General features: G+C 42.0%; 1 protein-coding gene across 1 annotated transcript in view; it reads left to right on the forward strand.

Annotated features, from left to right (window-relative positions):
- Positions 1–1,590: 1,590 nt before the first annotated feature.
- The window catches only part of CDHR3 (cadherin related family member 3), a 41,192-nt gene continuing 27,829 nt past the window's right edge, over positions 1,591–14,953 (forward strand). Inside the window, exons 1-6 of the mRNA XM_065626862.1 lie at positions 1,591–1,660; positions 5,218–5,420; positions 9,548–9,716; positions 12,583–12,668; positions 14,603–14,697; positions 14,838–14,942. Of these exons, the coding sequence (XP_065482934.1) occupies positions 1,591–1,660; positions 5,218–5,420; positions 9,548–9,716; positions 12,583–12,668; positions 14,603–14,697; positions 14,838–14,942 (728 nt within the window). The remainder of the gene's footprint in view (positions 1,661–5,217; positions 5,421–9,547; positions 9,717–12,582; positions 12,669–14,602; positions 14,698–14,837; positions 14,943–14,953) is intronic.

Here is a 14,953-nt window from a genome sequence, read left to right on the forward strand (position 1 = left end):
GAAACAGCAGTATTATGGGATAGATTATACGTTGCAACTAAAAGGAAGGAATAAAACTAGTAGCAGTTTTACAAGCACAAGCTGATTGTACAGGCCTGCCGATATAAATACATTTACATTAATATCTTATCAGCATAACTAGATCATTTGAGGGTGAAGTTTTCCGTATATTTTTTTACTAACATAAAATCTATGCACACATTTCCTGAGGCAATGGAACATTAGCTTCCTCAGTACTACAGGTTGATGCAGTGCGTGCTCTGAGATGATACGGTGTGGCCACATTCACTTTGAACGCAGACTGCATATGGACTTGGCAGGGCCCTAAAAGCACTTTAAAATAGATGCAGAAATGTATGTTTCTTATGATTCCCTAAACCAGTATCAGATATGTAGGTATAGTTCAGTTCCAATCAGTAGGTTTTACTGATGCATCTTTTCCAGTTTCATTATATCAGCAGAATCCTCCAGGGCACATCTGTATGCTGGTTTAAGATGTGCATGCATCATGCATAGATAGTGCCTACCCCAGCATTAAGCTCGCTGTTCATGTTTAGCATGTTCAATTAACATGCTCATACTACACAAAACACAGGAGCACAGGACAGAGCTTTCTGAACTACTGTCAGCTTTCACTGGAACAGCCACAAAGTGTCACACAGAACCATCTAGAGATGCTAGCTTAGCTCACAAATCAGTGTGGTTTCTCCAGAGCTGTGTTAAACCTGAATCTCTAAATTCTGCCTCTTATGTTTGTGTGAAGGTGTTCAAGAATCAACTAGACAAATCCCTGAGCAACCTGGTCTAATTAACCCTGCTTTGAGCAGGGTGTTTGACAAGATGACATCCAGAGATCCCTTCCAACCTAAATTGTTCTGTGACCCGATACTGCGATTCTGATGCACCTATATTGCATCCAGTTCTACTATTAGTGCCACCTCTGTCTTATGCTCCATGAAAAACTCTAGGATTGCCCTAAGCTAAAAAAAAAAAAAAATTGCATGGGTGTATTGTGGGCTAGCTGGCTAAATGCCTGGTCTAAGGGAGCCAGTTCACTTTGCAGGGTAGTCCATGCCATTCCTGAGACAGCTACAGCAAAGCTAACTTCATCATGTACATAAGCTGCAGTCTTACCTTCAGGTATGCAGTGTGTGTGGTCTGAGTAATTCTCTGATACCCAGAGAAATGAGAAAACTTCAGGTTCTTGGTTTAGCAAGAAAGAAAGAACATTTGATCCTGGTGTGTGAGGAGAGTGCCTCATTTGCCAGAGTGATGAAAGAAGCACAGTATTTCCAGATTTAGAACTTACTAGATTATTTCGATAATGCTTTAATAAATAAGATCATTGCAGTGAAAGGACTACTGATGATTGTTTTCTCAAGTGTGACCCAGGTCTATGGATGGAGTGTCAGCAAGGAGCGGTTCTCTGACAAGCAAACAAGCTGGCATTGTTTAGAAACTCCCTTAGAAACACGGGACTTTTGTTTCGTTTCTCACTCCACAACATGACAAAGAAGAAGCATTTAGGTGGAGCTGATGTAAAGTAGGGAAAACATACCATCATCTTCCTTCAGTTTGCATCCTGGGAACATGAAGGACAGGGTCGTAAAGATGATGAAGAGCATGCTCCTTCTTCTCATTTTGCTGGGAGTAGTATCTGGTAAGAACAGGATTTCATTACACTGCTAAAATTAGAACACTGTTGGCTGTTATACTTTCTCTTGGGACCTTTATAATTCATATTTAGGGATCAGACACGGATGGAAACAATCAAGTAGTAATTATTTTCCTACTGAAATAGATTGAGCTCTGTGGTTACAGCAGTATGACGAAGAAGAGAATATGACTCCTTGCTAAGACATTTTGCTGGATGAGGCACTTTGTGCGCAGTAGCCCCTGCTCAGTGTGATGGTGTTGGCGTGGGAGAGGAGGTCAGCTCTCTGAGAAAAAATATTTAGTATTAATACTCCGGTATTCTCCTTTCAAAAATTGGTAACATTTCTCTTTGATGTAGTAGAATGGGTAACCAAACAGGACCAAACTTTTGTGGAGAATATTAGTAGGATAATATTGCTATCTTTGCCCAGTGTAAAACCATGGGACTTTTGCCAATATGAATATGTGCACATTAACAACTTAAAGCAGATCTTCCAACTGCAGTCTGTGTGGCTCACAGAGCACTTGGTGTTGCTTGTAGTAAGCTGCTCAGGTAGGGTCACTTTGCTCTCAGAACTGAAATAGTTCTGCCGGCCCTCAGGAACCTCTTAGTATTTGGTGGTTTTCCTGATGTCCTCAAACCTCTGATCAGGACACTGCATGTGAAACTCAACTTTTCTTGAAAAATAGTGTTTTTCCAACCTACATGATTGTGGAGAGAGAAAAGCCTGAAGGTGTGACTCAAGCACACTGTAAAGACTGGCATATCACAGATAAATTAGACTTAAATATACATGTACTTCTCAAAGCCAGTCTCATGATTGCATTGTCTTGGACTCAGTGTTTGTCAATGTTTGGGGTTGGTAATTCTTATAAATAATGTATTAAATTTCTTCAGGCATGTTTTGTTCTCCTAAGTAAGGAGGTAAGCAAGGACTTGTGAATATGGAAGGAGAGCTTCTGTAAAATCAATTGGAAGGAGAAGCCATTTAGATGCAATACCAAAAATTTCAGTTAAAAATAAAGAACAAGAAGTAAGAAGTTGTGATTTAGAAAGACAAATCCTGAATAAAGAGACAATGAAATCTTTGGAGAGAATATAAAAATAGCAACTATTTTCTTTCTCCGTTTCTAAATGTTATAAATTATTTCATTGATTTCATGAATGGTTTCCATTAATGAATTGTGGTTTGCTGAGGGAACTGGATTCATCAGGTACTATCCATAGGAGATTATATTTAAAGTTCAGCTTCACTTATGGAAATGTATCCCCAGCAGCCCCTCTCAGCTGAGTCTCATTTGTATGGATGATTTTTGTTAATGATGTTTTCCAGAGTCTATAAGAACATGGATTAAAACTCAGTCCTTCCCTGGGCCCTGCTTCCACTGACATAAATCAGTAACAGCTCAACTGATGTCAGTCCTACCAGAGTGTCAGTGCAACCTGTTCAGACTAGCTCTTACAGGCAGTTCCGCCTCACCATCTCCCACGTCCCAGCCTGCACCTCACCTGCCTGCAGAGCATCTCCAAGGCCTTTTTTTCCACAAACATCAGAGTAATCCCAGCGAGATCAGTGATCCACAGACCTGCTATATCAGGAGTGTGGGAGCGTGGGAGCCTCCATGCAGCTGTGGAGAGGCTCCAGGGAAGTGCCTCAACTCTGCCTCTTACCAGTGAAGCCCTGTGCTCCGAAGAGGTCTTCCCAGAGGCAAACTCTCCCACCACAGCCTAGTATGGCTGGTTACGTGAGCAACACCTACCATGCTCCCTCCTCCCCACAATGCAGTGAGTCTTGCAGGCTGCAAGTCAAAGAACTGGAGGTGTCTGATGGAGTCAAGCTTCTCTAAGAAGTGCTCCAGGAAACACTGCAAGGACAAGTGTCTCCTGTAGTGGGATGCGTGAAGAAGGGAGAATGTGGGACTCCATGCTTTGTCTTGTGGACTCCTCTACTGCTATTAATTTTGCTTCTCATGTAGCAAAGGCATTGGGATCCTAAGTCTTCTCTGATCCTATGGGAAACAGTAGTTTGAGAGGCCAGTAATAGGAGCAATGTCTATCACACAAAAGCCATATGTGGGCTGTCCCTAAAACGGTCCAAAATTTTTATAGGAATGTAGGGGAACAAGATTTTTTGATGGTTTGGAGAAAAAGTCATTAAGGCTTCTTCTAATGTCATTGGAAAGTATTGGAACTTTCCCCCTGAACTCTCCTCCTCCAGATTAAAAAGCCTGCTGCTGTTGGAGGAATGGCAATCAGGGTGCCTCTTTGGTAGCTAATGTGGGCCATCCTTCCCAGCCACATGAGAAGGGGCAAAGGGAGATGGTTCTGTCCCACACCGTGGAGGTGTTGCAAAGCAGCAGATTTCCCCTTGGTGTTACGCTCCCAAGCTCCAGGCTGAGCCTGAGCATCCAAGCAGAAACATGGGGCAGACCTAATGGCCTCAGACTACTTCCCATAGCAGCTTTTTACCTTGCAGCTGCCCAGCAAAAGACTTCATGGAGTTTTTGCTACAGTAATTGCTGGTGTGCGAACAGCCTGGCCAGCCCCTTGAGTGAGCAGTATCTGCCTCTATCCTGGCAGACAGTGTGTTGGAAGATTCACTGCACACAGCCAGCTTTCTTGGCAAGTGGTTTGGACAAACCAGCAAAGCCCCCTCAAGCAATGTTCAGCCCTGCCATAGTCTCATGTTGAGGTACGTTGCCAGTTTAGGGATGTCCTGATTTGCATTTTCTAGACAGTCTTCATAAGATAAAACACTGCTGGCCTTTGTTAAAATAACAAAACCCACAAGCTAACAGCAGAGATTTTGTTTTGGGGAGTCCAGAGGTCTGACTGAGAAACAAGAAGCTCGTGCAAAGCTGTTGGATGCCACAGCTCTCTGTGCTGCTTCCAGGCAGTTTTGAACCATAGGGTGCTTTTGTGGGCCCGTATCTCCTCCAAAAAATAGAGGTTGCTCTTCCATGCTCAATGCAGAAGACACAACAGCACACCCCAATGTTGTTGCTGACTCACAACTGAGAAGCCAGGCATGCACATAGCTGTGCTAGAAAGAATAAGGTGAAGGAAAATGGAGGAAATGGGCACTATAGATGGCATAATTAATAGAAAAGATTGCTTCTTTAACATCCAGCCATGTGTAATTCAAGGCGCTTTTTGATGTGATTAGCACATAGAAGCAGCAATTAGCACAGGGGTTGAAATGAAATAATAGAAACACGTTGAGTTTCTTTGCTTCTATATAAAGGCATATATGAGGGCAAAAGGTGCAGTAACAATACTACTTTAACATCAGCCACTCCAGATGTATTGTATTGTGTAGTGTAGTGTAGTGTAGTGTAGTGTAGTATAGTATAGTATAGTATAGTATAGTACTGAATTAGAGAAAAGATTGGTTCTTTTGCCATGAGCACTGGACTTTATACTGTGCAATGCCACCATTCCTAAGCAAAAAGAGAACTGGGTCATTTTGTGCTCATTAATGGTGGCTCTTGGCACAAGCTGTGTGCTCCTGCTAGCCTAAGATTCCCCAAAGTAATTTTGCATTCATCTTCATTTTGCAGGAAGAAGAACCCAGTTGTTTAAGGGCTTACCTGCAACATGCACTGTTGAAGAAAATGCAGCAGCTGGTGTTTCAGTTTATACCTTTAACGTAACTGTTTCTCCAATGTCTTCTGAAGGTGTTGAAATACTTCCTACCATAGTAAATTCAAATCCACTTACAGAGGCTTTTGATATTGAAACAAAAGGAAATCTTGAATACAGGGTGAGTTTTGCGTTCAGCTTGAGCAATGTTCAGTCATGTAGGCTGATGTTTCCTGGATTACTGAGCACTGACAGTGCACAGTGACTCATCTTTTAGTTAGAAAAGAGTTGCAAATGCAGACTGTAGTAGTATTTAGACATACTGTAATAGATATGACAAATGAGTAGCAATAATTATTATAATTTTTAATTGAATTTAGGAAAAAAATGCCTGTCGCACTAATTCCAATTATTCTGTGATAGAAAAAATGTGATTTTTGGAAAATAAGATGTGAAGAAGGATGTGTAGGACCTACTTCTGTTTTGAGGATTTGTCCATAGTTTTTCAACTTAATTTATATGAAGTCACTGTGAATTTAAAGTGACTTAGTTAAAGCACACATCTTCTGTTTGGCTCCTCTCACCTAGAATTAAATGAATTTGACTCACTTCCAAAACAAAGTAAGCTGAGTCAGATCAAAGTAATATTTAATTCTGAACAAAGGTTGTGACACATGAGGAAGTCATCTTGAGGTAAGAATTGTCACACTTCCACACATCTGTGATCTATTTCTATCTATTGCGTGCTCTTGTCCTATGGCAAATGCAAAGCAATTTCTATTACTTCAGAGTAATTTTCATTGCTGGATAAATTATCAAGTATTAGCTCACATTTGTCACTGGCAATGAGTGTTCTGACACATGATAACTTGTCATCTCATTGCAGCTTGCTTGTGTGTCTGAGCCTGAACAGTGACACTGAAATGTCTTTAAAAGGTAGAGATAGGCACTGAGTAGAGACTCATAGAGTTAATTTGAATACATTTTTCTGGGCGTTTCCAAGGAAGTTCAGGTTTCCATAGAACTGATACAAAGGCTCTTTTGTTGTTCTCTTTGCTGATGTTTCTGAGAGAAAACCTGGGAAAATTAGGACTGTGACCCCGGTTGGTTGCTGCTCGTTGATCCAGCCTACCTGGGAAGCTGCTGCTCCTCCCTTGCCCCTGCCTCCCAGCAGAATAAAAAGCTCAGTTGTGCCAGCTCTGCTGGTTCTTTAACTGTTCCCCAGCCAGATCAGTGAAACGGTCAAAAAAACTCTCAAAAAAACCCTTTTTCATCTGTGGACCATAAGATGTGGCTGCACAAACACCTGAACTGACTCAGTTGAGGGAATGTAACAGGCAGATGGAAATGGATACGGCCCTTAAGCTGGCTTTGCTGACAGAGAATTCATAATGTGAGACTTCCTTCCTAGGCTGTATTTTGACATTTTGAACTAAAGCTATCCCTTCTGTGCCCACACTAATGCACTGCAAAATGTAGCCCTTTTTCATACTTATATGCTTGTTCCTCTTCCATGCCATTCCTACACTGTCCAGTACCAGCATTTTTTGTTGCTGCTTGTTGAGTGGGACTGACAAATAACCCTGCAAATAGATAAAAAGTCTTCCCTAGATTTTTTTCAAGGCAGGGATGATAGAGAAATTGTTGTTCTATCACAGTGCAGAGAGTGACACAAGGATGAATATGAATGGCCATGAAAAGTGAAGGCTGGAGACTGCTTTCTTCCAAAGTGCCAGTTTATATCCATTTCATACCACAGCCCCGTTACCAGAATGGCCTGAGGATGGAGGACTTGGTGTCTTCCTTGAACTGTAGTTGTTTTCAGGGTTTCCTAAATCACTCGAGAGACTGAAACAAAGAGGTTGGGCCAGTGAATATCAGTCATGAGAAAATTATAAAAAAAGCTACATATGACTTCTGCAAACTAGCAGTTGACTGCTAATTACAACTCATAAGGCAAGGAAAAATATGTGAGTGTCCTTAGTTCATTTATTTGATGAGCATTGCTACTTTTAATAACCTATGCTATGTTGTAGAAGATTGGGACAATATTTTGCAAAAGTAACGTGATCGAAAATGAGATACCTCACCACTAACTACTGCCATTAAATCTTTCCTAAAATACAGAAAAAGGAAGTATTTAATGTATGAATGATGGGGTTTGCAGATTATCTAAGTACCTGTTAGCACAAGCTCTTCTGTACTTAGAAAGCACATTTAGTTCTGTTGCAGAAAACAAAGGCAATATCACATTTCTTGGTATGTTTTAAGATTTCTCAGAGAGCAACAGTTTCTGAGATCTGAGCCCTGTCCATTCCTCCCTGCCTTACTCTTGTTTGAAGAATCCCATGGGCAGGTGTGTTGAATACATGAAAGCATTCTGCTGCCTGAAACGGCCTCGATGCTGAGAGTGATGGTCCCTCTACCTCCCGGGAGTGAAGGAGGGAGCAAGGAGCAGTGAAATTCTCAGGTGGAATAAGAGGTGTACAGTTATGGGATGACTCTAGACCCCCTTTTGCAAAGTTTGCAGCTGCTTCAGGTGGTGTCCAGTGCTGCCTGTATCAGTAAGCATTGCTCCCACCTGCAGAAGAGGTGACCTGTGGCTCAGCCTACACTGGTGGCAAGCTGTTCTCCAAAGCAACCTACAAAGAGACAGTCTAGATTCACATCACTTGCAAAGTCTCTATAAAGGAGGGTGGAAGAGTGTGTTTAGACAGTCTGGATGTAGTTACAACACCAATGAAAACATTTGGCTTTGAACTGTAGGGATGATTCCCCAGAGCAGATAATTTCTGCTTAGAATTTAACAGTTTCTCGTTTTGAATTCATTGCATCTGTTTATTGTATGTAGATCTCCAGCAAACACTCATTTTGGAGACCAACCTTCCCATTGGTGTTACAAGCTGTTGTAGAAGTTTTTTTCTGAGTTAGCGTCACTTTCATGGGAAGCTTCTACTTGCACAATATAGGAAAGAAGGAGACCATCCAGCACATAGTTGTTTTCTCCTGTAGTAGTGTAGCAAAAAGATCCACAAGGTTCAAGAGAGCAGCAGTTTTAAATACCAGAAGGCATAAAATCTTTGTGCTTCTGTTCACTCTCCTCCAACTGTCTGTGTTAATTGGCTCTGTGTTGGCTTCTGTCTTCTAATTGTGCTGATGTCACTTTTGCATTTGTCCTCTGGCTACAGCACTTCATCTAAAATCAAGGGCTTATTTCATTGTTCTCCTGCATCCTCTCCAGGCTCCTCCACTCTGCACTACTCTGAATACACTGACACGCTCCTTGTCACACACATTTGTGATCCCAAATTCTTCTCTGCCAGTTCCACAGCACCTTCTCTACTGGTGTTCAAGCTTCAGAGTTTTTTAGCCACACAGGAAATTTAACAGTCACCTTTTACTTTCTTGTCCAAGAAAGGAAAGTTCTTGTTTCTTTACTAGTTTCATCAATGAATACTGTAGCATACAACTTTCAGCATACTGCTGTTGCTCTGGACTCATCCTAAATCCAAAATGAATGTATTTAATGTTTTTTCATGCAATGTCAGTCTTGTGTTTGTACATCTTCTGTGTTAAGAGATGATGTACAGAGCTTGAAGTCTTTAAAAAAAACCCCTCAAAGCAAACATTTGCCTTACCAATCTTACAAAACTTAAGGCCTATGTTATTTTTGAATTAATTCAAGATTTTCACCAAACAGTTCTGGTCCCTCTCTCACATACTGTGCTCTTGCAGCTCCTCCCTTTCTTTAGTTTCCTGCAAGTCTTCTCCCAGACACAGCTCTTACAAGGAAGGGGCTGGCACCTGCTAGACTATACTGTCTCCTGCCCCCACACTCCTTATTGCAAGTAAGAGGTCTTCCCCCTTGTGCTCCTGACTCACAGAAATGGTGAAGCTGACCTTGTGTCTTTCAGGGCTTCCCCCATTTTTCACTCCCATCACACCATGACTGCTCCAGGAGCTTGGTGTGGAAAGGTGATGCTTGGCACAAAGTACTTGCAAGATGTAGTCGTGGCCTTGAAGGCAAAGCATTGCTTGTGAGACAGGACAGCTCCTTCAGGCTTTCTCCTCCTCAAACTGTCCCTCACATGAGGTCCCTCAGTTGCTCCATGAAGCCACAACATTTTGGTCTTTTCACTCTATTTTTCTTACACTTCTGCCACTGACAAGAAATGTGCCAGCAAGCAGAAGATGTTCTAAAAAACTCATTACTTAGTCGTGGAAAGTGTACTTTTGCTTGTATTCACGTGTATTGACTGTAATTTACCTCTCTTGCACCATGTGCTAATAACAATATTTCCTTTTCAGGTTGTTACCACTGGAAACCCTGTACTAGATTATGAAACTATGCCAAAGAGCTTTGATTTACAGATTTTCATTGAAGACACAAGTGGGAGAACAGACCTTAACACACTGACTGTCCGACTAATAGATAAAAATGAACGTCCTGTATTTAGAGGAAATATAGCAATTCAAAGTAAGATAATGGTGACATGAGGGAGAAATTTAAAAAAACTATAGCCGCATACAATGCCTGCAGCTAAAGTGGTCAAAGCATTTTAGGAAAACAGGGGAGGAACAGGACCCTGTTGTCAGAGCTTTATTTTACATGAATATTTGGTATGCTTCATGTCTGGAAATGCCCATTTAGTTTTCTTGAAGCTTTGACCAAAAATAGTTTAACCATTTTGAAGCATCTGCAGAATTATAAGGAAAATAAATATGCTAATATATATATATATTTTTTTTTTTTTTTTAAAATGAGATGAATACCTACCTAAAGGTATGTGTTAGAAACTTGAAGTTTGGTGGGGATATAACCATTGAATATGGGTACATGTTTCAGTAGTTTCATGAAAACTGGACAGATTTGGAGAAACAAGATAAATTTAAATTAGTGTATATTGTGTATATGTAAGAATTTCTGAGGAAAAATGATAAAAACATTGCTGTGCCAATAGTTTATACCTGTATATTGCATTTGCACCTTCACATGGGAAATTAAGTGGAAAATCAGTCTGAAGAGTGACATCTCAGAGATTGTGATCTATGGTGGGAAAAAATGGAAAGGAGTAAAGAGCTCTGTCTCCTGTGTGGGACAGATGTGGGGTTACTTTCAGACCACTGGCAAAGGTGCAACAGGGAGGAGTTTGCAGTAGCCTCAGGAATGAGGCTGGAGTGTCTGGACCCTGGCTGTCAGGGCAGGCTTTGCAGGCCGTGTAGCACCTAATACGAATGACAATGCCATCAATAAAAACTCTCTGAGCGATCTTATCACAGAATCACAGAATGGCTGGGGTTGGAGGGGACCTCTGGAGATCATCTAGTCCAACCCACCTGCTAAAACAGGTTCGTCCAGAGCAGATCACACAGGAATGTGTCCAGGTGGATTTTGAATGTCTCCAGACGGGGAAACTCCGCAACCTCTCTGGGCAGCCTGTTCCAGGGCTCTGGCACCCTCAAAGTAAAGAAGTTTCTCTTCATGTTCAGATGGAACCTCCTGTGCTTCAGTCTGTGCCCGTTGTCCCTCATCCTGTCGTTGGGCACCACTGAAAGGAGTTTGGTCCCATCCTCTTGACACCCACCCTTGAGATATTTATAATAATTGATAAGATCCCCTTTCAGCCTTCTCTTCTCCAGGCTGAACAGACCCAGCTCTCAGTCTCTTCTCATAAGAAAGGTGCTCTAGGCCCCTAATCATCGTTGTAGCCCACGCTGGACTCCCTCCAGTAATTCCTTTTCCTTATCTTGTTTATTTACTGATGAGAGGAACCTGGAAAAATTGTACCATGAGGTGACAGAGTATAGCGATGTATTTATCATGTGTTCACACACAGACAGAACAGTTCAGGTAGTGTGTAAAAATATGCTCTTATTATTTGATGAGGTACTGAGAGCCTGTTTGAAGTCTTGATATTCTAACAGCACTATATGGAAAAGCACTCAGTAATTCAATATCTGATTTTATTTTTTCTCTCTGAAAATCCCACACTGTGATCCGTTTGTGGCAGGCATTCGGAGCTGGCTGAGGAACGCCGCAGATGGGGACTAGCAGCAGCGTTTCACAGTCGGTGGTGCAGGCAGCGTGGCTGCAGCTGCACTCCTGCCCGCTGCAGCGAGCAGGGCTTGTCTGCCCGGCCGGGTCCAGCCCAGCCCTGCTCCCCGCCAGCCGCTGCACTAATGATCCGCAGCACATGGACGCTCCTGCTTCCATACAATACTTAGTTTGTAAAGCAAATTAGCTTCCCCTAGGGAAGAGGCTGTGTCATCTTCTCAGTATAGCTGGTGTCTTGCATATCATGGGTGCTGCTGGAATCTAATAATAATTAAATGTGACACTTCAGGGGATCGGCACAGCATGAAACACACTCTACGTGGGAGCTTGTTACAAATATCAGCTTAGCTCTCAGCTAGAGCTGCCATAAATTGGTGAGCACAGATGTCTGATCTGCCTAACTGTGTGGCTTTAGTTAGCAGTACCAGCTACAATCAGACACTAATTGCGCATTCTCTGGTTATGAAAAAGCATCTCCCTCTCATTAAACTTTATATTCATATTGTTGTCCACTGGGAACAACTCATTACGCGGCTCTGGGATTCCCACTGCTCTGATGAGGAGCAGCAGTCAGCAGGGGTCACAGTGGAAATTAATAGTCCAGAAACAGCAGGTCCAGCAGACACAAAAGGGCATAAAGCAAATAATGTGATCTAAAGATCTGTTGTTCTGTTAATTACTACACTGAAGGAGAGCTACGCCTGTTGCCAGTGGCCCAGTACAAGATAGCTCAACTATGAGAATTCCTAACATGGAAAGAAATACATCTTGCACTGAATTAGCACCCTTAATAAGGCAGAAATTTAAGTCAACACAGACCATCCGCTATTTATTTACCTTGCAGGTATAAAGAAAAAGAAGAAATTAAGAGGAAGGGCTCTGAGATGTCCTGGCAGGGGACAGGGGGTGGACAGGGAGGGGATGGCGATGAAGACCTAGTGCAGGGCTACGTTCTCCCTGTGTGCCTGGTAAGGAAAGGCACAGGTATAGCCCAAATGCATCATTTTACTCCATACATTGTGAGCAGCTCAAGATAGGCTGTATGTAAAGAGCAGTCTTTCTCCGAATGGCACAATTCGTATTGCAACTCACAGCAATGGATGCTTGTTTACAGATAAGCAATTGGCTTCTTTTTTATCTTTTGAGTATTTGTGCTCTTTGTGGTGATTTTGGAATTAGACTTGTGAAGTGAGAAGATGCAGCAGGCAGCTTCAGCGTATCAGTATGTTTTCTGCCATGTCTTCTTATTCTTACCTGATTAACACTGAGTACACTTATATCCATGCAGCCGTAATGATCTATGTCTTGGAAGGAACACCTCCAGAACGCATTTACCAAGTTAATGCAACTGATCCTGAAAATGCTGAACTCAAAGTAAGTTATATTAAAGAAAAAAACCCAGATATTATATAATCCACTGTATCTGAAATGCTAATTGCCAGCATCTTTCAACAACTTCCTTCTGTATCAGGAACACAGGAAAAGGTTTAGTCAGGAAAAAAGAAGCATTTTCAATAATATACTAAGAAAACCCAGCCTCATTGTTTGGACACAAATTGTATTTTGAGTCCTCAGCCCTCCAAAATTGAGGGAAATTGAAGACAGAGTTTGATATAGTTAATCAGAGATATGGTAGAAATTGTATCTCTTAAAAAAAAAAAAAGGCTTGCAAAACATTTATTGTAGATGAGAATGACTAAAATTAAATACATTTTTTAACCTTCTGTATTGCAATGTAAATTCTTTCAAATGAGACCGTAAGGAAATTGCTTACAAGGCAACTGAATCTCAGCTTTTTGACAATCCCAGTGCAAACTGTGACCTTCAGTCAAGAAAATGTGTTAGCTGATCTGGAAGTAGTCTTGGTATCAGCAAAAATTTCTGGAGAGTGGTAAGTTTGTTTGTGGACAGGGGAAAAGTAACTGCACTTACCTAAGAATTGTGTTGTAGCTTTGCTTTTTTGGCTTTGGCATTATAAAAGACAGCACATTCAAGAACTGAACCTGAAGATGCTACTTCAATGTGCAGCATTATTTAGAGAGTGATTATGTTTAAGCCTGTCCTCAAGCTTTGCCCAGTCAAACCACCAAACCTGAGCTGGTGAGGAGAGAAACAGAAGGCTGGGCTTTAGTTCTGCCAATGGCAGTGACCTCCACACTTTTTCTAACCCCTGATGAAACTCAAGCATAATAAGAAGCTACGAGTATAGAAGTTCTGGGCAACAGGTAAAATAATCAGCTGGAGAGGGAGTTTAGAAAGGTTAACTGGCAAAAAAATTGATAAAAGAATTGTGATCACCTGGCTGGGTTTTTTAAAGCAATTTCAATTAAATCTATCACAGCAGGAGGCAAGTTGTTTTACTCAGCTCTCTGTACTTCTTGGTTTTTTTTTCCAAAAGATGATATGAGAGCAGTTGCATCCCCTGGACAAGTTGCTCAGAGGATTTTGCAGATTACTTGTACAGTGCATGACCCTCTGATGTTGCATACTTTAGACTTTATGAGTATTACTAACACCTGCACTAACAAAGAAAATGTCCTTTAGGGCTTATTGGTGGTGGCCTGGCAGAGGCATGTGGACAATAGCAGGGAGGATGTGGTGGGTGTGTGGTAGCTGCCCTGCAGCCATGGGGCTCAGGGTGCTGCCTTTCTCCCTGCTCTGTGGGGTGTCGGGGTGCTCAGCTCCCTCCCACACCCACGCACTGGTGTGGGACACATTTGTGTCGTGCAATGCCGAGAGCGGCAGCTGCCACCCGCCACTGCTGAACAGGCGCATTCATGCCGAGCTGTTGTGAACACCTTTCAGCCTCACACCCTCATGTACTCTGTGAAAGTCCACTCTCCTCTCCTTGGTTCCCTAAACTTACTTCATTGCCTCCTGCACAGTAGATCTTACGCCCCCCAAATCCAGCCTCACCCCTTCTCCTCTCACTTCTCCTCTGTGCATGTATTCTGCTGCCACCACAAAGCTGATTTTTGCGTACTCCACAGTGGCTCTGCTGGCCAGCCTCTCTGTTAAATCCTCATTGCAGAGCTGGAGTTCAAAGAGGTAGAGAATAATGTGGGCTTTAATGTAATTCAGCATCTGTGACTGTGCATTGACTGTCAGGTAGAGCACGTACAACCAAGTTTGAGCTGCTTCAGCTCAGATGATCAGGGCTTGTGCCAGCAGCTGTATGTCAGCATGTTTCAATATGCAAAGTTTTGAGGCAAATACTGTTCTATAACTTGGCCCATTTTACAAGGGAAGGAATGAATGGAGGGACATTTAAAGATATGAAGACTAATTTCTTGCTCTCTTTATTTCAGTATTCACTGCTCCCTGCACCAGTGCCATTCCTCGTCTTGGAAAGTGGAGACATTTTTTCCACAAAAGAATTTGATTATGAGAAAGATCAACGTTGGTGAGAATGTACTTTATTCACATGGCCCAATGTTGGTGAGAATGTACTTTATTCACATGGCCTAATATCTTACAGTAGGTAGAGAAATGTTTTCCTTCATAGCCACAGAATGATTCTTGTTTTGTTTTCTTATTTAACAGTTACTTTTTAAATATAACAGTGACAGATCCAGACGGACTCGACTCGACTAAAACAGTTAATATAAATATCATTAACATTGATGATGAAACACCTTACTTTACCACGTGAGTGAAAA

The sequence above is a fragment of the Caloenas nicobarica genome, chromosome 1, assembly GCF_036013445.1.
Source record: "Caloenas nicobarica isolate bCalNic1 chromosome 1, bCalNic1.hap1, whole genome shotgun sequence".
NCBI classification, from domain to species: Eukaryota; Metazoa; Chordata; class Aves; order Columbiformes; family Columbidae; genus Caloenas; species Caloenas nicobarica.